Source organism: Mixophyes fleayi, chromosome 7, assembly GCF_038048845.1.
Source record: "Mixophyes fleayi isolate aMixFle1 chromosome 7, aMixFle1.hap1, whole genome shotgun sequence".
NCBI lineage: Eukaryota > Metazoa > Chordata > Amphibia > Anura > Limnodynastidae > Mixophyes > Mixophyes fleayi.
In genome coordinates, this window is record NC_134408.1 from 40,935,342 (window position 1) to 40,959,774 (window position 24,433).

General features: G+C 39.3%; 2 protein-coding genes across 2 annotated transcripts in view; one reads left to right on the plus strand and one right to left on the minus strand.

Annotated features, from left to right (window-relative positions):
• GPRC5B (G protein-coupled receptor class C group 5 member B) overlaps positions 1 to 15,345 on the plus strand; it is a 57,208-nt gene extending 41,863 nt beyond the window's left edge. The window contains exon 4 of the mRNA XM_075179729.1: positions 11,771 to 15,345. Within this exon, the coding sequence (XP_075035830.1) occupies positions 11,771 to 11,824 (54 nt within the window). The 3' untranslated portion in view covers positions 11,825 to 15,345. The remainder of the gene's footprint in view (positions 1 to 11,770) is intronic.
• The window catches only part of IQCK (IQ motif containing K), a 78,898-nt gene that overhangs the window by 3,490 nt on the left and 50,975 nt on the right, over positions 1 to 24,433 (minus strand). Inside the window, exon 8 of the mRNA XM_075179731.1 lies at positions 22,113 to 22,224. Coding sequence (XP_075035832.1) covers positions 22,113 to 22,224 — 112 coding nt within the window. The remainder of the gene's footprint in view (positions 1 to 22,112; positions 22,225 to 24,433) is intronic.

Genomic DNA, 24,433 nt, shown 5'->3' on the forward strand with positions numbered 1-24,433 from the left:
AGGTGCCCATACATGCTATAATTCTGTCATTTTAGACCCAAATGACTGTATATGATTTGGGTGGCATTTTTGGACCCACACATTTCAATTTAAAGAGCTGATCTATTAGATGCCACCCAGGACAAAGTTACCTTGAGATAGCCCTATAATGATACTGTCTTTCAATAGCGTTATCATTTTACTAGGTAGATATCCATTTTCAAAATAAACATTATATTTCTAATCATGTTTTTCTCCTCCTGTGTATTTAGCTTCTGTTTTGTGTTATATTTTCCAATTTATTCACAAATTCTTATACTAAAAGTAAAACAAACATTGCCAAAGAAAATATCAGTTAAGTAGCTATATTGACAGCATGAGCAAGTCCCCTTGCAGAGTTTGGGGAGTCAGACCTAATAATAATGTTAAGTAGTCTGGAATATGATTTTAAATTCAAGAGGACAGAGATATCTGACAGCATTTATCGCTTTGGTATCTATTTATCACAACATTCTCAGCTGTTCCTGCCATATTAAAGTTCAAGCCTCTTCAACATATTTATGAACGGCGTCATTTACACTCAAAAAAGCCAACCATAAAAATAGCGTACTTATGCGGTGAGTTGTAAGCATCGCAGCTCTGCAACTGTAGCATATGCGCTAGGATACGTCAGGTGTACATACATCTACATCACCAGGTCTTAATAAATATATATATATATATATATATATATATATATATATATTTATTAAAAATAACTTTTTTGCTACATTCATATGCATATGATAAGGTTATTCACTATGTATATGTGTATATATATATATATACACAAGTTAACCCGTGCATGATACTCATGCATTCTAGTCAAATCAAGCTACTTAAGGTGTTAAAAAGGTTCTTGTCATGCATTTGGGCCTAGCCCAGGCCTCCTCAGGGGAAGAGCGTTACTTCCCGACGTAAGCGCCCTTTTTTAACGTGGTTTTGTCCACATGTCACCACCTCATCATTTTTCTCCATCACCTCATCCTTCATCTTTATCGCCACATCTATCCAGATGTCTATCCAGACACAGGGATCTCTCTCAGCGGTCCTGAGTATCACACTCCTCTCGCTCTGTCACCCCCGGCAACCACCAACCACTCCCCACTGTCACCCCCGGCAACCACCAACCACTCCCAACTGTCACTTCTCCTTCAAGAAATAAATATATATATATATATATATATATATATATATATATATATATATATATTTAAAATCTTTATAAACACTTTTAACAATTAATAAATTAAATTAACAAATTAAAAACATCTTAGTATACCAAATTTCAGCCCTTTCTGAGTTTTTTTCCCCACACACACTAAGAATTTAGTAGGTCAGTGTATAACTCCGCCCAGCAGGTTGCGCTGCAGCAAATTTTCAGCCCTTTTTGAGGTTTTTTTTCCACACACACTAAGAATTTAGTAGGTCAGTGTATAACTTCGCCCAGCAGGTGGCGCTGCAGCTTGGTGTTTTTTTTCCCACACACAGACACACGCCACTAGGCTTTTATATAGTAGATAGATATATATATTTCAGCCATATCGGTATTTACAGCAGCTGCTAGAAGACAAGCGGCCATGGTCTGCACACTGTGCTCTGCAAAGGCCCATGGGAGGAGCTGCTGTGGCTATCTATGAGCAGCAGCTCCATATCAGCCATTTTCATTACTGCAGCCGCAGCGCTGCTAGACTGTAGAGAAGGCAGGTGTCCATGGTGCTTAATGACGCACAATGCAGTTCCGGGCAACTGGAACCCCCCCCCTAAGCACGCACCTGATTTAGTACAAAGATGAACACTGTTAGTACAAAAGTTAGGCAAAACATAGCTATAAATCAGAAGATTTCTGTAAAAAACAAAGGGCATTAATCCTCAATAAAAATGCATGGCAAAATATATATTTCATTGCGAATAACATTATTTAGCAAATGAATTTAAAGTAGAGCTATGACACATTACATCTATCAAAAACCTACTTTACTAAAAAGCCACAACGTATGCGAAATGACTAAACAGAACCGCAACAGTCTACTGTAAATCAATATATGCTCAATTTAACCGCTATTAATAACAAGATACATTAATCTTGGAATAGTGCTATTGATTTTAGGGGAGATATAGTTTTTCAGCGTATTGTTTAACTATTTTCTTGGGGTGGTGTGTAGAGGTTACACTGGGTCAAATGAGATACTTATTGGTAGTCCTTCTGCTTTGTGACATGTACCTCTTTATGCTGTAATATCTGTTTTTACACACATATTGTACGATAAGTTGCAGCTGCAATGAAAGCCAATTTATGCTCGCTATGATGGGTGGAGCTGGTTGGTCATTGGCAAGTTCTATTCAGAACATGGGATATCCACAGTAAGGCATATGAATGTAAAAAAATTGATTTCACTTTGCAAGACAAGCTTCTAATAAACAGCAAGAGGCATTTTTCAAGTCAGTAAGTGCAAAACGGCCAGACTTCTATACTGGAGGGTCGCTGTGAGACATATTGCTTTGCAAACCCATTTATTTTGGAAGACATCAAAGTGCACCAGACTGGCAGTTGCTCCTACTGACTGGAAACAGTAAAAACGCTATAATGGCCAACCTACGACCACTTTAGGATCAATATCTTTATTCATTTCAAATTACATTTTTCTCCTAAAATACTGCTTGATTTAGACTCACTTAAAATAATCAGGAAAGTGAGGGGACCCCAGCACTGTCATTATTACAGGTGTCACTTTTGTGTGTTTGAAGACTGAACATTGCTGAGTGTGCACCTAGTTATGTGCACCTATCTGGCAGATGCAAAGCGGGTCCTAGCAGCAGAGAATTCAATGCCTTTTGCCAGGAAGAAAAGGCTGTCTGCCCAGCCACAAAGCAGGGAACACACATGTAAATTTACTCTATCCACCCTCTCTCATTTAATAATCTCCTGCAAATTGAAATCTTGTACTTCAGTGATTAATCAACACTGAGCTAGGACTGCCCTTCATCCACTCATTTCCCCCATTGACCATTGCAAACGCTTACATTCCCACAGAAGCCGCCATTCCCACAGAACCACATTCTTCCCTGCAGAAGTAGGTGCATGATGTCACAAAACAAGACGTTGTTTATAAATGACCCTAAAGTTTATAAGGGGTATATTTACTAAGCTGCGGGTTTGAAAAAGTGGGGGTGTTGCCTATAGCAACCAATCAGATTCTAGCTTTTATTTATTTAGTACTTTCTACAAAATGACAGCTAGAATCTGATTGGTTGCTATAGGCAACATCTCCACTTTTTCAAATCCGCCGTTTAGTAAATCTAGCCCTAAGTGTCAGCATCAGATGGATCCCTGCCTGAGAGTTAGTACTATGCTGATTATAGAGCTGCTATGGTGGGTGGGGCTGCTTATCGAGAGCACTTGTCTGTATAAGGTTGCATAGAGCTGTTATTGTAGCACAGGGCTGTATCTAGTGGGCTTTGTACTATATGGTAGATATGAAGCTGCTATGATGGGTGTATACATATATGTGACAGGCACTGGATTTTACATTATGGACATGGCCTTTAAAACATGATGGACAATTAGGTCTGCTGGGCTCCATGTTTACTATTTTGACACATGATAATGAGATACATTTTGCTGTACGTTTATCTAAGGATCACGGTGAAAACAAATGTTCAAGTTGGTGACTTTGTGAAAACCTAAAACATAACTCAGGCAATAAGGTTTTATGTGTAATACCAGATTTGTTGACCTTAATTCTCATTCGAAATAAAATGAAGCATCTATTTATTAGAGTAGATTGTTTTCAGTGTAATAGGAAAACTTCAGTAAAATCTGATAATTGGCTCTGAAATGTACTTGCAGTATCACAAGATCTTTGTACTTTGCAAATGTATTTTTGCTGAGCGCTCTGTGATTTTACACTTCAAAGTGAAGACTTTTCTGCTAACATAAAATGCCCCAGAGGTGACTGGCTGCCTGGATTACACACATAGCGCTGATGTTTCTAACCGGGAGCATAGTTATAACACTGATATATTTTGTGACCAAATTACATATACTTCTCTCTCGATAAGCTGCCCTATTTAATTCGGCTTGACAAAACGCAGCATCTCACAAATGAATGATTACTTCCCCTTAGTGTCACTTTTAAAGTTACTGTTGTGAGGCTGAGAGGTGTTGATTGTGCTGGAAGGTGTTAATTAATCATGTTATACAAAATAAAATCCACACAATTTGATCATTGAGAGACTGGATCAACATGCAATAGGCACTTGTAGCAAGCTGCAAAGTCAAACGCTTAAGCTTGTGATATGAGGTAGGTGGTGGTTTACATTGGTTATGGATATGGATGATGATATCCATTTTTTAAGTTACATTACATGCTATTAAACCATTACCATTTAGTCCAATAACTGCTAGATAGTAACTGGTTGTGTGTACTGTATTATTGCTCTTCTTATGCTACAAATGCTCTAAGGCAGTTACACAAGGTCTATTCACATATTAAACTTGAGTAAAGGTATATAGAAAACTTATATTCCTCAATTCCAGTGCTGGGTATGCATAACTAGATAAATCATTGGCCACACATGGCTGTGGCCAAATTGCAATAATCAGATAGTACAGGGTCTGTCCACCTGCATTTCCCGGTTGAACACCAGGTGACTTGCGATAAAGATCATCTTTTGCTCTGGTTATCTACCATATAGGATCAAAACACATTAAATTGGCTTGGGCTTTGACCAGCTATGATGAGCATGTAATCTCCTTGCAGACCTATTCTAAATATCATGATTTTTCACACATAAAGGAAATACTTATTTCAATAGATATGGCTAGTCAGATATTTCTGAGAACTCGTCCTTTGCAGTTTTTACACTTTCTGCTGTCATAACCCATCTTGAAGAAATAAACAATAAATAAGTTTGCCCAAAACCCTCATTTAAGTCTATGGGAAATGTGACTTGTCCTATTCAATTCTCTGGCCAGGCCAGCGTATCTGCAAACAGAAGTGCAGAGACTCTATTATTATTATTATTATCACCATTTATTTATATAGCGCCACTAATTCCGCAGCGCTGTACAGAGAACTCACTCACATCAGTCCCTGCCCCATTGGGGCTCACAGTCTAAATTCCCTAACATACACACAGACAGACACACACACAGACTAGGGTCAATTTGTTAGCAGCCAATTAACCTACTAGTATGTTTTTGGAGTGTGGGAGGAAACCAGAGCACCCGGAGGAAACCCACGCAAACACGGGGAGAACATACAAACTCCTCACAGATAAGGCCATGGTTGGGAATTGAACTCATGACCCCAGTGCTGTAAGGCAGAAGTGCTAACCACTGAGCCACCGTGCTGCCCCCAACTCTATCCCAATTCAAACACTGAAACATCAGTACATACCTCTCATAGGCAAGACCCCAAATCTGTGTCCCCACTACTACTCCCTTCATATCACATGCAGAGGTCCTTTAAATTCAGTCCTTTAGTTTCACACAGGTCATATGATCAGATACTCGTAAGAATTCACAGCATAAACTAACAAGAATATTTTCAAAGTTATATAATAAATTGATACAAAATTGTCTGTTCAGTTACCATAAAAACAAAATATTGGTTTCTAAACCAAGCTTGGAAACTAAAAAGTTTGATAAATAATGTGGTATTCTCAATAGCCAACAATTCACCATCCTTTATTGGATAGGGGGATGGGGAGTAATGGCTGAGACTCATGGTCATGATTTAACAAAACTCCTATCTTCACTGCCGAGCTGGACGTTAGTGCATGATTAACCATACTATATCTCCAACTTACCTGTACAGGTATCCTAAGCCAAATCAGCAATATGTCACTCGGAAAATAATAATTAACAAAAGAGGGCATTGTGGCAAATTATTTTTTTCAGCCGTGGCCTCCACATGCACAAGGTAGCCAATATGGTGGCCACACACCACACAGGGCTCAAGCTCCACTGTGTCAAAAATAACTTTGAATGGGGAGTCCATGCCTCCAACAAGTCATATGGCATGGACCAGTTACAGGAAGGTCCATGACATCTATGCTCAAAGAGTTTAAAATTGACTTTCTGGAGCAACTGACCGTTTCTATATCTGCAGCTTGAGACTGTGCCGCCCACCTGACCACATGTTTGATGGCCTTTAATATATCCCATGATGCATTCACTGATGCAGCAGAGACAAGACTGAAACCAACACTGCAAAACATCTGCATATTTAAACTGCTTACATGAAAGACAGATTCCTAAGGAGCAACATCTGCATAATAGGTGTCGCTGAGCTGGTTGTGTAGACACAATTCCTGCCATAGCCCTATGATGTCAGGGCACATTCTTCCTAAACCAAGACAGGAAAATATGCCTGTGGATGTTTTATTGTCATTACACATTTCCTAGTGCATATAAAGATCTGCAGTTTTACTTTGACCTATCACAGTTGACATTGGCAAAATAAGAATTTGGAGCTGTGATCTGAATTCTCAGAAACCACAATATCAATTGCTGCTGGAAGCTCCTAATATCACACAATGGAGCAAGTAAAGCAGAACTGAGCACTGAAGATTGGATGCAATTGCTACAATAATATGTATGCCAATAATAATATATGCATTAATATAATATGCGATTCTCACCTTATGGTCCTTCCAAAAACTAACAACCCTCTTTCACTTTAGAAGTGTAAAGAAAATGAAGACACAGAAGGCAGGTATTTTATTTTGATTTAACAGTTTTAACAGTGAGGTTTTATTCACATTTGTAATTTACATTTGTAAATGTTTATCTGCATAATACTCAATCAAAATATAAAAGATTAGAAAAAATATTGACTTTGATTGAATAACATGATAAGGGTCATTAGATGTCCAACATGGTTCCTGACCTGACACTAGATAAAGCTTATTCTCCTAAAATAGGGCCCAATCTATAAACCCAATGGGCCTCTGGTCCTTAGCTAATATACTTGTAAAATCTATATGATGTTAGGCGAGTGCAACATTGTAAAGAGAGGGACTTCATCTATTTCTCACTTATATTCAAGAACTGATTTGGTTCTTCTCACTAATCATCTAATCTACATGATATACAATGGTCAGATCATAGACCAGTCTCCACAACGTGGCCTATGAAGTGCCTATGTGCACCAACACCTTATACCCCATTCATACTGCACCAAAATCCCGGGTTTTTGCCGGGGCGAGCTCAAACGACCCGGGTCTTGGTGCAGTATGAATGGTACAAGTCAAAAATCCCGGGTCTAAAAACCCGGGTCTTCAACCCGGGATTTATCGAGGGGTAATTCCCGGGTTGGACCCGGGTTGCCTGCACTATGAATGGTGCAACCTGGGTTTTTCAATCCATTTTGCACAGAAAACAAGCTGATTGGCTGTCTGCCTGTCTCTGGAGGATGATGTGGTAAACAATCACCACCCACTTTTGCATCATCTTTATGCGTCAAAAAACCAGTCACCTTTCAATGACATCACCATTTTTCAGCCAATGAAAACTGCTCTGGTGATGACTCCCACAAATTGCCAGGGCACAGACTTGCAGTATGAATGGGGTCAACCCGGGAAATTCCCGGGTCCGAGGTGCAGTATGAATGGTGTTTCTGAGCTGGGACGCTCCGAGCCCCGGCAAAAACCCGGCTTGAAAAACCCGGGATATTGCCGGGGCGGCAGTATGAAAGCGGTATTAGTCTCATCCACCGCGTTCTACTGAAAACTCATCACTTGCAAAGTTCCAGAGGATTATTTTTTTTGTATTTCCATTGATGTTAACAGTATTACTCTTTGGTATTTGAATAAAGGTGTTCTGTGGGGCCATTTCATACAACTGGCCACCCACCTATTAGCCTTGCCTATCTGCAGAATAGAATAACTTAAATCTGAAATTAAGTATATAGAACATAGTAATAAAATAAACACATATCCAAAATATGCTCTAAAAAACTTACACTGCTGAGAGAGGAATTAAAGTCTTAGTAGACACCATAATAACTTAGCACAGCAATGCCTCCAAGCAAAACGTTATATATAGGGTGATAAAACAGACAAATGCATTTGAACAACAAAGGGGTTTCAGTGGGTTTTGGATAAATAAATTAAAACCCTATATCCATTGCAGACACTTGCTGAATACTACTCATTCCTGTACTATATTAAAAACAACCCTCAAACCCATACACCAACACTGATGCACATTGATAACTTTAAAAAAACACTATACACCTTCCTTCCTTTTTTCCACAGAACAGGAAAATTCTAAACACTCCTTAGTCTAGAGCGGAAATCCTTTGTGTCATAACTTCTTTGAAGTTGGATAAAGCCCCTGGATTAGATTTTTTAAATTTCTACTATAAAACATTTCAAGAGATTCCAGACGATAAGCGTTTACTTTTGTTTAACAGACAGACATCATCTCATCCATTATTTCAAACAGAAATGTTAGAAGTTAGAATAGTTACAGTACATAAAGCAGATAAAGATTCCAAGGTTTCTGCAAACTATAGCCTTATTGCTTTGCTAAAATTTATGGCCACCTTGTGAGTAGACCCTAAAGTACATACATTATTATTACCCTGATAAGTGAATGCAGATCAAGCAGGTTCCATTCCAGGCAGACAAGACCTGGACAATACACTTTGAACTTTTATATTCGTTTTTAGTTCACCAGGCTAAGGGTTTGATCAACTAAATTGGTCATATGAAAAATTGTGTTTGTAAGTAGACACCATTAAATATCTTGGAGCCCATTGAACATCTCTAGAGCCCAGCATCATCTTCTCTCTAAACTACCCTCCCCAAGTACTTCCAAGGCAAGCTTAACAAATTCTACACAAATGAACACCTTTTAAAAGCTTCTGCTTCGGTTGTATTAAGTTTGAAGAAAATGATTCTACTACACTTTCTTTATCTATTTCGTACAATACCTATTCCTATCGTTAACTCTTAATTCCAATCAGCACAAAGAGTAATAAACTCATTAATGGAAAGGCAGATGTCCTGGAATCTCATCGTCAACGTTAAGGATGTCTAAGCATAATGGTGGATTAGCAGTAACAGATATCTCATACAGCAACACTACCTGATCTGCGTAAAATGTGACACTCTCAACTTAAAGATAATTGAGCTCAAATGAAGCAGTGGGCTCTCCTGAATATCGCTTTAAGTAATATGTTGTGGTTACTCAAAAACCATAGCCCTAATCCAATATTCAATTTTACTGCCATGGAACTACTTATTGCATATGGGACAAATATGCTTTTCTCCTTAACCTGACTGGCTCTCCATCTCCAGCAATATCACTCTAGTTCCTCCCTTCGTGGAATGCGAGCGCCCAGTGGGCCATCTTTGGTAAGCAGAACTGGCACTGCTGGATGAACCAGGAACATCATAGATTTCACATGGAAAATAAACCATATTCTTGTGCTGAATGTGGGAAATGTTTTGTAGAAAATCCATATCTATCCCTCTCCTATTATATTAGATAAACCAGCTGATTACTAACTTCTCAAATGTATTTTTTGTAGTAAGTGACATATTATACTGGACGCCAAGTGGTCTATGAACTTACAAATACTGATTTTTATAAATACCTTCAGATTAGACTCTTTTTTTCCAAATGTCCATGTTCTCAACTTTACTAATGGACCACTTACTCTTTCAAAATAATTTCCAAATTCTATCAGGTTCTAACAAACCCAGTTGAGATATAAAAACACAAAACATCTTCAAATGGGACAACTTCCTACAGTTTACTTTGCCTATTGATATTTGGATTACTTTATTCAAAAAATACTTCCTCTTGTCTTAACTATGTTGAAACACTATAAATTCCTCCATAGTTGGTATGCAATTCTTATTACACTGCACAATTTTTATCCTGCTCAATATCTTTGCCGGGGAGGGTATATTCAACAAAGAGACTATGAACATAGTCCTGTCCGAGGAACGCAGTGACTGACAACAAGGCCAAGAAGATGCAGGAGATAGACAAGAAAGTATCCTCCTTCCCTTTGCTCCTCACGTAGACTGCTGAAGGAAAAACCTATGGACCTTCACTCTCAAGCTGATGCAACAAAAAAGGATGAGATAAAGTCTGAGATCCGACATCATGGGTGCATAGTGTACAACTGATACAAGGCATCTGTGTTTTCAAAATAGGAGTTGGAAAGATTGGACCAGGGAAGAGCTGGCAAATTTTAGCCCAGGGGGGCAGCCTAATTCAAATTAAAAAATGTGCATGTGACCCAGCCCAAGTTAGCCCACTATGGGACCGGCCCGGGGGGCACATGCCCCCCTGCCCCCCAACCCAGCATGCCCCTGGATTACACCCTGTCATTCAATAACTATTTGATCTTCTTACTGGTAGATCCTTATTGTCAACATTAAAAGACACACAACGAGAGGACCATGTCACTCTAGACCAGTTTAGTGGATAAAGAAGAAAAAGTTTGACTAGGAGCATCAAAGGCAAAAAATATAAAAAACAATCTTTGTCCTTTAATTTAAAAGCATTTGCAACTATTCTGTTATACCGTCTGATTATCTTAACTGTATTATTGCTTAGGAATAGGAAATCAATGTTTAATTCCATTCAGTCTTCAGAAGAAAATGGTATCTATAGCTGAAACATTTGTATTTGGGGTAGAATGAGTAAGCATCTATTGCAAATTTAATATGACTTGTTCTTAAGCACTAAATGCTGGACTGCACTTTGTAACGTGAGAGTTCAACAGGCCAAGCAGCTGACATTCTGTCTAAGGTTGTGTGTGACTTCAGTCTCACAAGCATGTCTTATGTTTGTTGTATGAACCATATTACTATCCACTTTGAATAGTCACATGGACATCTATATATAGATGCAGGACCCGGCATTAGCAGTTTAAGGAGTTTTCAGATGACAGATATTTACATGATGAAGTAGTTCAGTAGACGTATCTACTGAATTACTGTCCGTGAGATTTGAGGTCTTCTATTATAAAGGTTAGATAACACTGGCTGTTAGGTACACTGGATAAAGCAGAACAGGAGTTGCCAAAATTATATTGATTCTAGAACAGTGAGTGAGCCCCTCAAAAATGCCAATACTATACTAGTAATACAAAGACTGAAAACTGGTTTTCTGTAAGTGTGATATGTGGGTGCAATATAGATAAAGATTAATAAATAAAATTAATATTTTGTAGCATTGGCCGTTGCAGCATATGAATAATGTAGATAAAGGCTTAGCTTGAGGGTTATGCTAGATGATGGCAATTTGATGTTGCAACATAATTTATCATTTGATTTGTTCCACGGGATAATTTTATACTGACAGTAGAGCCAAGCGCCAACATAAATGCTCTTTGTCTCTTATATAACACAATTTGTATTTTAGGCTAGTTATCCTTTAAGCACTGTCATGATATGGGAGGGGGGAGCTTTTAAACAAATCTATGCATGTTAGAAGATGCCTGGCTCTTAAGATATATTTGTACTATCGCTTAATAATGCTGATATCACAGATAATATTGCTTTCTGTTGATCTTCTAACCCATTACACTGGCTTTTGTCAGTTGTTGTCAGTAGAAGATTAAATGCCCTATAATTTTTCACGTGAAGTCAGCATCATGCAAAGAGCTGGGATTATCCCTCTGCTGATGCACACATATTACATCTTGAATGTCTTTACTTATCAGCAGGTTTGTTAAACCATTAATTAGTTTGTCTTGTTATTTCCTGTCTTACTTAACAGGATATCCTGCAGTTCATTCTGAATCAGAAGGACGGAGCAAAGAGCCAGGTCTGAGGATGAGCTGAATAACTGTGATTGACTGCCGGCTGTATTCCCCGCACTGGCCAAAATGGGAGAATGGAAAATCATACGAAGAGGAAATAAATCATGGTAGAATAAACACAAACTGACTTTTTCAGGTATTTTACAACAAACCCATTTTGGTTGGGTTTTTACAACTGTAAAATGATCAAGCATGTTTCTAATATGTCTTGTAAAGCACAAACATTTGATATTAAGTCATTACATGGACAAAGTATGTATGCATATTTTAAACCACTCAGACTGACTGTAGAGTTATTACACTGTATTAGTTCTAGGAGCCAGGTGTACTCACATGGAGGAAGCTTTTAAAATATACTAGTTGCTTACACACAGTGGAGGCAGCCATTTTCTGTGTCAATAATTAGACTATCGATTTAATGGGAACTACTAGGATAACTGAGTCAGGAGACACCACGTACTTGATCTCTCTGGGATGACGCCAGCTCTTAGGGGCTTGATAGTCTGCATTAGAAATAGTAGCTAACAACATGGCTGCTCCACTGTGCATAGGTGACGAGCACATTTAAGTGAGTGCACAAACTTAAATAAGTAATATTTTAAAGTCCATTGACATCTGAGGTGTTGGTCATTATGCACCTCTATTTTTCTGAACTTTGGACTGGATCCCTGCCATTTGTGAGATACTCCCCCCCCCCCCCCTTATTCTGGTCAGTTAATCTCCCAGAAAATGTAGAAGGACTTCAAATTTCAGCGGCTGGATTCCCAGCAATTCATTCGGCGCTCTAGAACCAAGAAAGTGCTGAAATGTCAGACTCCTGTCAATTGTTGATCGGGTGCCGGGGATAACTATCTCACAAGTGAAGACAACGCCCTTGTTAGTTGGCAGAAAGTGGTTGTTTGAACCATGTTAGCGTCATCATCCGCTTGGGCTAAACTTTATTCTAACAAAGGAAGAAAGCACAATTTGGTTTCACTGGTGACTTATAAAGAGCTGTATTACTGGTAAAATAATCACCAAATATCACACAATATATTTAGAGAAATCAGACACTGTTCTTATTCATTGTAGCTTTGCTTTTGGAAACAGGAAACACAACTGACAAACTAGGTGTACCAAATAATTCTGCTGTTACCAGCAGAAATACCTTCTATGATGAAGGTCTCCTAGGCTGTGTTTCATTTTACCACCAATTATTCCTCAAGTGACAGAAATGATGGATCTGAACAATATGAACTTATCAAAGATAGTACAACAAGGTCCTTATAATCTGATTGGACAAAACATAGTTACATGTATTTTTAATTAAAAACAAAAAAACTGCTCATTATATATCAGGGACCGTGGTCTCATCTGGTCTAAGAATCTATTATTTCCTACACATAGTAGAGGCGGTCATTTTGCAGCCTCCGATTCATACTAAATTCATATGCTGCTTTCACAATGGCTGCCTCTTCTATGGTGAAACTAGGGCTGGCCTGGAACACAAGATTAATAACTGTTTCAGAAAGCTCCAGCACAAGGAGGGCACAGATTGCAGAATGCTAGCCTTAAGATGACACCATTATGGGTACAGCTCACATAAGGTGGAATAGAGCCACATAGCCTTTAGTATTATTGTACAAACTGTGTGCAACTAGTTATGCCTGGATAATAATCTGACAAGATCGCTATAGATATTGGGAAACTGGCCCAATATCGCTACCTGCCTAGTCCCAAAATTAGAACAATGACCAATAATAATCTGATTGTAATAATTCGAACAGTTATTGAGCACATCTGTAGGTCTGGTCATCCGACCGTGTCAACAACCTCCATTGTAAGACGGAAGTGATCCCAGTACTTGGCCTCAACATTGACAGGATAGCTCTTACCTAATTTGGCCATCTACATATGTGTGGACAGTGATCCTATCATCTGGAGCCTGTACCGAACTGCAGGATCAGCTCGCTGGTGGCCAACTTATGTTTAAATTTGTTGTATTATGATATAGTGGTTTTTAGGAGGAGGCAGCAATGATACTTTTAATTTGAACTGACATGAGCACTGCAATTGCTTTAATACGATTGGATTTGGGTGGCTTTTTATTGCTGATTTCCAAATTTATCACCAAATACACTCATACTGCTATAAACAACATCAAAAAATATCCAGGTCTCATACTTTTGTAGCAGGACGATTTCCCCCCCACTACCTAATATCAGAAAGGGGGAGCTATGTATGATGTTCTGAGTAAACAGCAGTGTGTTTTACCATTTACTAGAACATATCATTAAAAGCTTTAGAACCCCTATAAAATGTACACATTAACAAAGTTGGCCTAATTAACACAACATGAATGAGGCACAGCACAAAATCCTCTATTGTGGGTACTGTGCCCCTCGATTTATCTTGAAACAAACTGGCACATTTGCAGAGGGGAGGTTTGCATGATGGAAGAAGTTAGGTGGAGCTATATAGTACATTGACAAGTAAGGAGAACGTGCACCAGTGCACCAAGTTTGCAGGGCGGTGCAAAAATTAGATTTCTTTTTGCTCAGCCTGACTGTTTAAATGAAAGTAGGTCATGAAGAGGACACTTTTTATAGGTGATCCTTGCTTACTTACATTTCCCACCAGTCTTCAGCTAGCAGAGATCATGTCTATACTGGCTTTGGGATTCTTTAACCTTATAGTTTTGTCTAATGTGAAAAAAAAAAAAAAAGCTTCAAACACACAAACGTGCCATATTTAATAAAGGCAGCTCTGATTTCATATCACTCATTATAAATCTAAGGCAAAATGAGGCTGAACTGAGCAGTATTTTAGGAACAGATAAATTCAATGACAGGGGTTTCTCAAGTGCCGGGAGGTTACACTTGGATGTGAGTTTTTCGCAGTGCGCCTCTGCATATTTTTACACCTCTCCGCACACCTGGAGAACTTCTAATTTGGGGATACATCTTTCCGGAGTAGAGAATAGGCACCCTGAAGTGCCCTGGGCACACCGTTGTAAAACCAAGGTATTTTGAGGTGCACATTGTGTATGCTTCATAAATGAAGTCCAATGGAGACAGGCATTCTATGAACTGAACCAATATTCTCCAGAAGGCAATCTATACACTAGAAAGTAGCCACATCATTGGGCTCTTTATATTTCAGCGATATTAATAGTTCATAACGAATAGATGATGTATTCAGACTGGTTAAGCTGTGTATAAGCAATGTGTGCACTGTAATGCTAATGGCCATTTATTCAGCCTATTGCCAAAGGTAATGAATATTGTATTTCCATGTTGCCATTCCATTCTTAAATTGTATGGTATCTGAAATATGACGATGCTGTTGATAAGCATGTGCATGGCATATGTTCTTGCACTGTTCTTGGGGAACTGACATGTTATCTGGATTTCCCAATTTCCACTAAATGGTTGAAAATAATGTAATTAGGGGAGGGTGTTTCTATTGAAGAATGCTTTTGATTTTGTATAAAAACAGATTGTAAGGGCGTTTCCGTGATAATACAAACAATAAAGATTTTATATAAATCGTTTCCGCTAAATGAAGTCATTGAAACTCTACTTTCCTATTGTTTATTAACTTGCGTTGGATGAATATTGAATGTTTTATAAAAACGCAGATATACATCACAAAGATCAATACAAAGTAAAAAAGTAAAATAAAGGAACACTCAAGAAAGATAAGAAAGATTGCAATCTAATTAGAAACGTGGATAGTTTGAGAACGGGTATACAAGCAGAATTTAAGATGTATTATGGTGAAAGCATAGGTCTACAGCCAGGGTGGATTGAATAGTTTATCACCTCTCTGAATACTTTTTGAGAAGAGTTTGAAGATGTGGAGTGAACATGTATGATAAATATAGAGTTTTTAACATGCTTAGATGTAATGGTGCTGCATAGGAAAAGATCGTCTGAAGCCTAAAATTAAACTTACTTGAAAAATCGCAGTTTGAATTGCTGGAAAATAGGGGCTGTTATTTAAGTGGAAATTGATAGCCAATTTTGGTTTCTAGTAAGCAAAACTCATTCAGACGACATGATAGCTAGTGTAGCCTAAAGTCACCCATAATATGCCATATAGAGCCCCATTCAACCACCACCACAACTATCTGGCAATTATTTAAAGCAGATCATAGTTGTCTAGTATTAAAGTTAGTCAATGCCAGGGGGGTGCTGGGCCAGGGGGCATATGCACCCTAGACTGGACATCGAGTAATATGCGATGCGGCCACCTATGTAATGGAGTGTGGACTGCACATGTGGATGGCACCACACCAAGAACAGTGCTACAGGGCTTCTCCCCTAGCCTACAGCAGTCCTGAAACACCAAATTACTGTGGGCCAGGGTGCCCTTCCTCTTCCCCCCCAGTACCACCCCTCTCCATATGTTTGGGCAGCTCCAAGCATAATTATATACAAGGGAGGCTCCCATGAAGTAGGGATAAGCTAATAAATATATATATATATTATATACGGGTGGCTTGCCCACCAATGCAATGGGAGCTTCTTGTAGTATAGGAGACTTCCATTCGGCAGGACAGGACAAACACCCAACCCTGCAGCCGTTACTGAAAGCCTGAGGAAGGCACAGCAAGAGGTAGGAAAAACAGAGAGAGAGAAATTACAATCAATCACTTTTATTCAGGTAAGTGTATGTTCCGTTTTTTTTTATCTGTTTCATTTTTATTGTTATAAAAGATAGTATTTTTGTGTGTGTGTGTGTGAGAATAGATCATCATACAAATAGCGTAAGGAAAGTAGCTATTTAAGACATACCAGATATTTATTGGCAAGTTTACCCAGATTTTTTGTGTAATTATGGGGAAACAACTGGGTGACTGGAGGAGAAATATATAAATTATTTAAGATTTATCATTTATAATAATAAAGTACAGCTGCTTAAACAACACTAAAATAGCCTCTTTTTAGCTTGAGAAATATATATTGTACCGAAAACCACTATATCTGAGTGTATAAAGCAATGTGAGGACAAGAGCCAATGAGAATGAGGTTACATCATACTTGCTAACTTTGGCAAGTTGGCATCTGGGAGATACAGGGGGAGGTGGGTGTGTGGGGGCGGGGCTCAGCGAATCATGTAATTTTGCCCCTGCCCACTAAACTGACAATCATTTCTAACCTATAACAGCAGGGGCGGGGCCACGATGACGGATGAATCGCGTCTTAAGCCATGTCACTTAATTACCAAAGTGGCCAGGAACCAGGAGGTTGCCCTGCTCTCCCAGAAACTCGAGAGAGTAGGCAACTATGGGTTACATCAGTCAAGATGAGACAGTTTTAAAAGTGTTTTGTTTTTTGAAGTACTGACACAGAAAGAACTGATTAAACTAAACACTGGGCAGGAACTATTAGATGGATCATACTGTATTATATACTGAGAGGGAAGGGCTTCACGACTCCATGACTTAGGTGGTCTTAGTAGCAGCTCAGTATTAGGCATGTTTATCTTAAGGCCATTGATGCAGAAAAGCCTGTGAGACAGACACAAATGTCCAATTGTACTTGGGTCAGGTCATGAGGTCAGGAGTGAACAGACAGCTGAGCATTGTCTGCATACAGATGGCATTTAATGCCAAGTGAGCTGATTATCTTAGAGCAGTCCTAAAACCAATGATTGGATAACACCTACAGAAGGCTCTAAAGAAGTGATATGTCCGTGTTTTGAACAAGGATGAGCTAAATTTTAAGGATGGTAAGTTATATGAAGTGATAAAATCATAGATATTTTCAGAAAAAGAGAACAATCTTATAAACCATTAGAATTTAATTTGAACCACTGATTTAGAAATATATAGCTTAACATAAATTTTACTTCTGCAATGTACGGATTTTCATTATTGTTTCTTAATATTATATTAAAAATATACCATGGAAACCAATAGCCCACAGATATTCCATTCAATATATGGAATTTGAAGTATGCTGACTGACCCATTCAACACAAATTACCATGCAAAACATCTTTCTTAAGAAAACAATGGCTGCTACAGTTCTTATTGTTATGAGCATCTAAACGACATTGCTGTTTTTTCTTATTTTAATAATCTTATATATTTCCCACTGTCAAGACCAAACAGTATAGGAAATATACTGACATGACATGTTTCCTGCACATAAATATATTACACTGTCCGTTTCAAGGGAAAACCTAACAAAATATTCTAAATATAATTCCTTTATAAATAATATGTTTAGAAATAAACTACTTTATTGAGATTATTGGTCGTATTTAGAGTTGGACATACGCTAATTTCTGGGAAGTAAACATACACATTTCTGTACTGCTCATGTATACTGAAATGCATCAGTAAGTACTTTTGAGCGAATCTTAGACTTGCAGCACCATTCAATTTGACAAGCGTAAACTTGCACATGTACGTGTAGCACATCCCCTGGAGATGTGGCCTAAAAGCCGCTACTAATAGTCTGGTTGTGTATTCACCCCTCCACCTGATATTCTTTCATATATTAGCGCTGCAGCTATATTGGGCCTGAGTCATTAAGGAGAGCAAAGCATAAAAAAGGAGTAACTTTGCGCCTGGGCAAAACCATGTTGCATTGCAGGGGGAGGGAAATTTAAAATGTGGGGACAGATTTATAGTTGGGGTAGAGCATGTCCTAGATCAACTATAAATTTCAGTATGAAAATAAAGCTAAATCTAGTATTTGTGTTTTAGGTGAAAAAACAGCCAGTATTTAACTTATGTGTAAGATAATAAAATAATTTGCACCCCTTGCATTGTGACATGGTTTGTCCAGGAGAACATTTACTCCTTTTTTTTGCCTTACATTCCTTAATGACTCAGGCCCATTATGTCAAGTCGCGGCCCTCATTTGTCATTAGCATTTGGACTGCTGGGAAGGTAAATTCCCATTGGGCTTATAAAGGGGTATGCGACAGATGGGTGGGTGTTTGTATTTAATTGTAGCTTATGTGGAAAATCCCAGTTATTAATAACACTTTCAGGACACTATTCTCTCTTGTATATATGGTACTTCACAACATTATATTGTTGTTGTTATTACTATTATTATTAATAACCTTTAATTATAGGGCGCCCCATGTGGCCGGCAGCGACGTACAGATGGATTATATTGTGTAGGAACAGGGTAATACGACTTTTGCACTTATTACTAACACTATCAAGCTGCGTCTCTAGACTATCGATGGACATAAGTATACGCATTTGTATGCCTAACGTAGAAATACTGCTGTGCTCTGAGTTGGACCTATTTTCAGATACACACAGGTAAGACCACATTTTTTGCAACAGAATTTTCAAGTGTACGTTCAGGGTACAAAAATCCATCAAACTTTTTAATGAGGTCCTATATGACGTTGCTCCAAGTTTGTGCTATACACTCCTTAGAGTCCACAAATTGACCTCATCACAAACAAACGTAACATAGCTTGTATTCTGACCTTTTATACATTCATTTTGCACCCTCTATGTGTAGCCAAGCACCATGTGAAAGAGGTGGATGCAGGAACTTCAATTAATAGAGACTGGCCCAGTCCATGAAAACCACAGAGCTGCATACAAAACATCCTAACTGCGGATACACGTTTTCATAGTGCTTAGATGTAGAACACAGGATTTCATTAATTCTGTGAACGGAGGACAGCTCAATGCATGGAATACACATGTCTGTAAGCATGCACAGTGCAAAATAGGGGGAAGCGGGAGGGGTAGTTCAAGTGTAAAGCCCAAAAAGCAGCTTAAACAGGCCACAATGTTCAAGGCACCTAAATAGTAAACAATTAGGTAAACATCATATGCCGTTAGAGTACTCTGTGTTCCTATCAGGCGCAGCACAGAATCCAGCCTGGGTACTAACAAAGTCCTTGCATTCATGCAGAGCAGAGGAGAGGTGATTGACAGCAGCTGTAATTGTTTTTCTGCACAGCATGGGTCACGATGCCTGGGTTGACCAATAGCAGCACTAGATATAGTTACATCTCTTCCCAGCTGCTGTGCCCTGTCTGCCTAATTCAATAGCTTCAATAGCTAGCTGGAAGCTGATTGGCTGGCTCTCGGAAAGCATGTAAAAGCTACACACTATGTTTTAGATTAATCTAAATTAATCTTTGCATCAGTAGGTCTTCTGTACTTAAACTCAGACAGACTGAAAGAAGCGTCTATAAAACAAATTACATAGAGAGATGCCATTCATTTCAAAACACTTATTGCTTTAATCATTTACAAGCACCTAATATTGGAACTTAAATAGATGTGTGTAAGTATACAGTGCTTCTAAGGGATCAGAGCAATGCTGGTTAACCTCTTCAACACCAGAGGCGGTATACACTTCTACTGCCAAACCCATATTTAATACCAAAACTTTATGGTTTTGTGCTGCGTAGGTTGAGTTGAGATTTACTTAGTAATGACATTTCCTATAATTCATATTCTGTGATAGGAAAATAGTATGTGAACAATCCCAAAAGGGTAAATATTCGCTATAGTCCATAGTCATATGGTTTGTATCAGCAGATACACAAATTATACCTGTTGTCAGAGCCGTAACGACGGCGGTGCGGGCGGTGCGACCGCCCCGGGCGCAAGCCCGAGTGGGCGCAGCCGCCCGATACCTGCCTCTGTGCCCACAATTCATTCAGGGCATCAAAAGCAGTGCAGTTCCACCGAAAGCCGGAAGTTCGGCATTTGGAACGCATTTGCGTTCCAAATGCCGAGGTGACCTGGAAGAAAGTTGGTTTCATCCCCCTGACGAGCGGGTCATATCCGGAGCCAAGGGGGCACAGCAGCCACCTGCTAATAGCTGGAACAGACCGAAAATGTCTGGGCTGAGATGTCAGTGGGGTGCAGGTGCCTCAGTCACGGTGCGGCTGCTGGGGGCGGAAGCGCTGACAACTACTCTTACATCCTCTGAGTGGGGCAGACTACACAGCCGAGAGAAGCAATGCTTGCTGTGACACGGAGGATCTTACCACGAGTGGGCGGAGATGATCAGCCTTCACACAACCTATTACTGCGGTCACTCCCCAATGCAGAAAGAGGAAGAAAGATCAAAGAGCTGAAAGTTTTAACAACTCCAACCACCACGGTGACATAAGCAGAAGTAAATTATAGCTAGGTAATCCGACGCCAGGTACAGCGCAGCTGTCTCTGTATGAAAACATTATCCTATATTCAGTGCGCTTGGAACATGAAAGTAGGTGCCCAGGAAGGTGATTATAAATCCCTTCTTGAATACTTCCTGCATTAAATGTGACAGGTAGTTTTTTCCCGGAAAGCTGGGGAGTAATTGGGGAGTAATTTTAGCTGTTCTGAATTTTACTGCACAATTCTTTCACTAAAGTGCTAGCCACACCCACTTGTCATATGCCACTCCCACTTAGATGGGGGGGCGCCGGTGCCCTGTCTCGCCCAGGGCACCAAAATTTGTAGTTACGGCACTGCCTGTTGTGACCATACAAGCAAATACAAATAATGTACAGGATGTAGCTGCAGATCACCTGTTATTATGCATCAGTAGGTACACAGATTGTATGTATCAGATTGTACTAGCTGTGCCCATATCATTACGTAAGAGTAGGTGCCCATTGCGCCCTTTGAAATGTCTTTCTAGAACAATAATTAAACTCACTGTGCTGTGATACTCGGCTGCTGTCTGGTTCTGGCACTCAGAGAGTGGAGGAGGCCTCACACTTGTTTCTGTAAATCACTTGGGGGTCTTAGTTCACCTAGTGTCCAGGAGGATGGCCTGCTGGAGCTCATTCAGTTGTGAATAGACAGCCAGCAAAAAAATCCCATCTGATAACAGTGGTGGAGGTCTGAGTTAATTGTATTCTAGTTACGGTAGTAATCTCTAATGTCCTTGATTTGGCCTCCAATCATACTAGATCTGCTAGAGAAAGTGTTTCAGGAGAGCGTTACTTGGCAACCCAAGGCTTAGGCAGGTCAGGAGAAAGCCCGTCTTTCATCTGATCTAACAATCAGGCAAGATGGTAAATTTCTTGCTTGGGAAAGGCCAAATCACCCTTCAGCTAAGAGCTGCCATTTTTGCATTCGCCACTCTGAGGCGTTTATCTCTCCAAATGAAATCCAAGGAAACACTATCAAATTTGTTACGAAAATGGCGGGGAGTGGGGTATGGGATGGATCTAAAAAGGTACAGAATTCTAATAAGGAGCAAACATGTATTATTTTGAGTAACAGTGAACAAGCTGGACGTATGCACAATTTCAAAACACTAAGAAGTACAATATCCTTACTTATAAACATTTTACTGAACTCCTGTGAACTGACTCTACCTTTAGTTTCTTGCGTGTCCCAGAATTCTTGTACTTTTTTATGAATATCTTTAGTCTCTCTGAGATTTTGTTGCCACTGGCGTAATTCTTGGACTTCTGGATCACAGCGTACCTGGCGGAGAAAAACCCAAAATATGTTGCTGTAATACTCATGTCTGCTCTTGCCCAAAGCTACTGCTGGAATAGAAAGGTTAGTAGTATGTGCTGCTGAACAGATAGTTACAGTTAATCCCTTCACAAGGGCAAGTTTAACGTGCAGAAACAAAGGTTATTAGGGAATGTAATATATTTTCGCTTTATGCAATGACATTTGTTTGAGCTGTATTTTAACTGCCACATGTGTTACCTGATTTGGCCACAGCATTTATGTCATATATCGTAATGGAGATTAACCTATATAAACGAGAGAGATAAATCTCTCCGGGCACTGTGCAGTTACAGAATGCCATTTGTATTCACACTGGCGCCTGAGAAGCTCAAGGGGAGAAGAACAGCAGAGAATGAGACATTAGAACAGCACAAAGACAAACAACAGGAAAGAGAGCCATGGGTGCTGGAAAATAACATACAAATGCACAGTAGAGATAAATACCAAATACATACGCTATCTTGTTTATTTATTTACTTTAGGTGGGAGTGAAGGGGTCTTGATCATATCTCCCTGAGGGCTTTATAAAAAGTGATTGTGAAATTGGTTGAGAACAAGATTGTACGTGTGGAATAGGAATGCTGGATGTGGGGGTAAATGTATCAAGCTGAGAGTTTTCTGGCGGGTTTGAAAAGTGGAGATGTTGCCTATAGCAACCAATCAGATTCTAGCTATCATTTTGTAGAATGTACTAAAGAAATGATAGCTAAAATCTGATTGGTTTTTCAAACCCGCCAGAAAACTCTCAGCTTGATACATTTAGCCCGTGGTCTGTGTTTGCAGTTTTAGGAGTCTGTCGCAAGCAATGCCTCCTGTGCTCACCTGGACAGTCCTACTGCCAATATGTACTCAAGAAACGCCTCTAGAATTATTGACACATCATGTAGAAAACTTGTTTGTATTCAGAAAATGACATTCCTTATATGTATGATAATACCCAATTATGTAAACTATAAGAATTTGAGAAGTCACAATGGATTTCAATGACTGATAAGAGACCTGGAACATGGGAGTGACCATGGTGAGTCTGAAGGGAGAATGTGACAGCATTCAATGGGCCTGAGGTTATCATCTGGTCCTTAACTCATTTACAAAACATGATTTATGTTACCTACAACCCTTTTAAAAACCCTGTTACCAATTCACAGACTGGAAGGTAAGATTAGGAAGGGCTAGCAAGAGAAACGTGTATATCTTATATATAAATCTAATTGAAATAGGTTGTGTACAAGTAAATATAAATTTGATTGCATTTTTACAAGCATTAGTGGCAGGGAAAAGTCTTGGGGCATATTCAATTAGCTTGGCGGTCGGGGATTACGCAGCGGAACAGCTGGGGACTGCAATACACGGTACCGCAATATGGGTTGCGAAGGGAAATCCGTATTATTGCGGTACAGTATTACTTTGAGTAAAGCTAATTGAATATGCCCCATTGTGTCTTGTAATTTAGTAGACCCAAAACGTTTATTTACCCAATCAATTTCTCACTGTATATTAAATATATGATGATCCTTTATTATGTTATGTTTTATAGTTTTATATGAAATACAGACAATTGCAACTTTTTTTAATTTAATTTAAATAAATAAACTTGGTGACTGTCTAATGCAGGGGTGGCCAACCAGTCTAAAAGGTAAAGAGCCAACTTTCCCTTTTATATGTGTGTGCATATACATATACCCAGTATAAACATGCGCATACATACCATACACACATACATTGAAGATGTAACATAATTTATAATATCTTGCTAAGCAAAAAAGAAATTATCCAACATTGCCAAAATGTTCAGGATAATCATAAAATCAGTACAGCTCTGCACTGCACAGCTCTTACATCACTGCTGTGTTCAGTGAGGGAGGATTCAAAGTTTACACTGCTACTGTATCCACAATCCTTCAGACCTCTTAATGTGCCCCTCTGACCTCTTTACATGCCCATCGGACCTCCCCGCATGCAATCAGCTCTCCCCACATGCCCCTTACATGTTTGTCAGATATTCCTGCATGCCCACCAGACCTCCCCAATTGCCATCAGACCTCCCCACATGCCCCTTAAATCCCCACCAACCTCCCCACACGCCATCAGATCTCCCCAAATAACCCATATATGCCATCAGACCCCCCCCCCCCCGCATAAAGACCTACTGTACTTGCCCATCAGCCTCTTC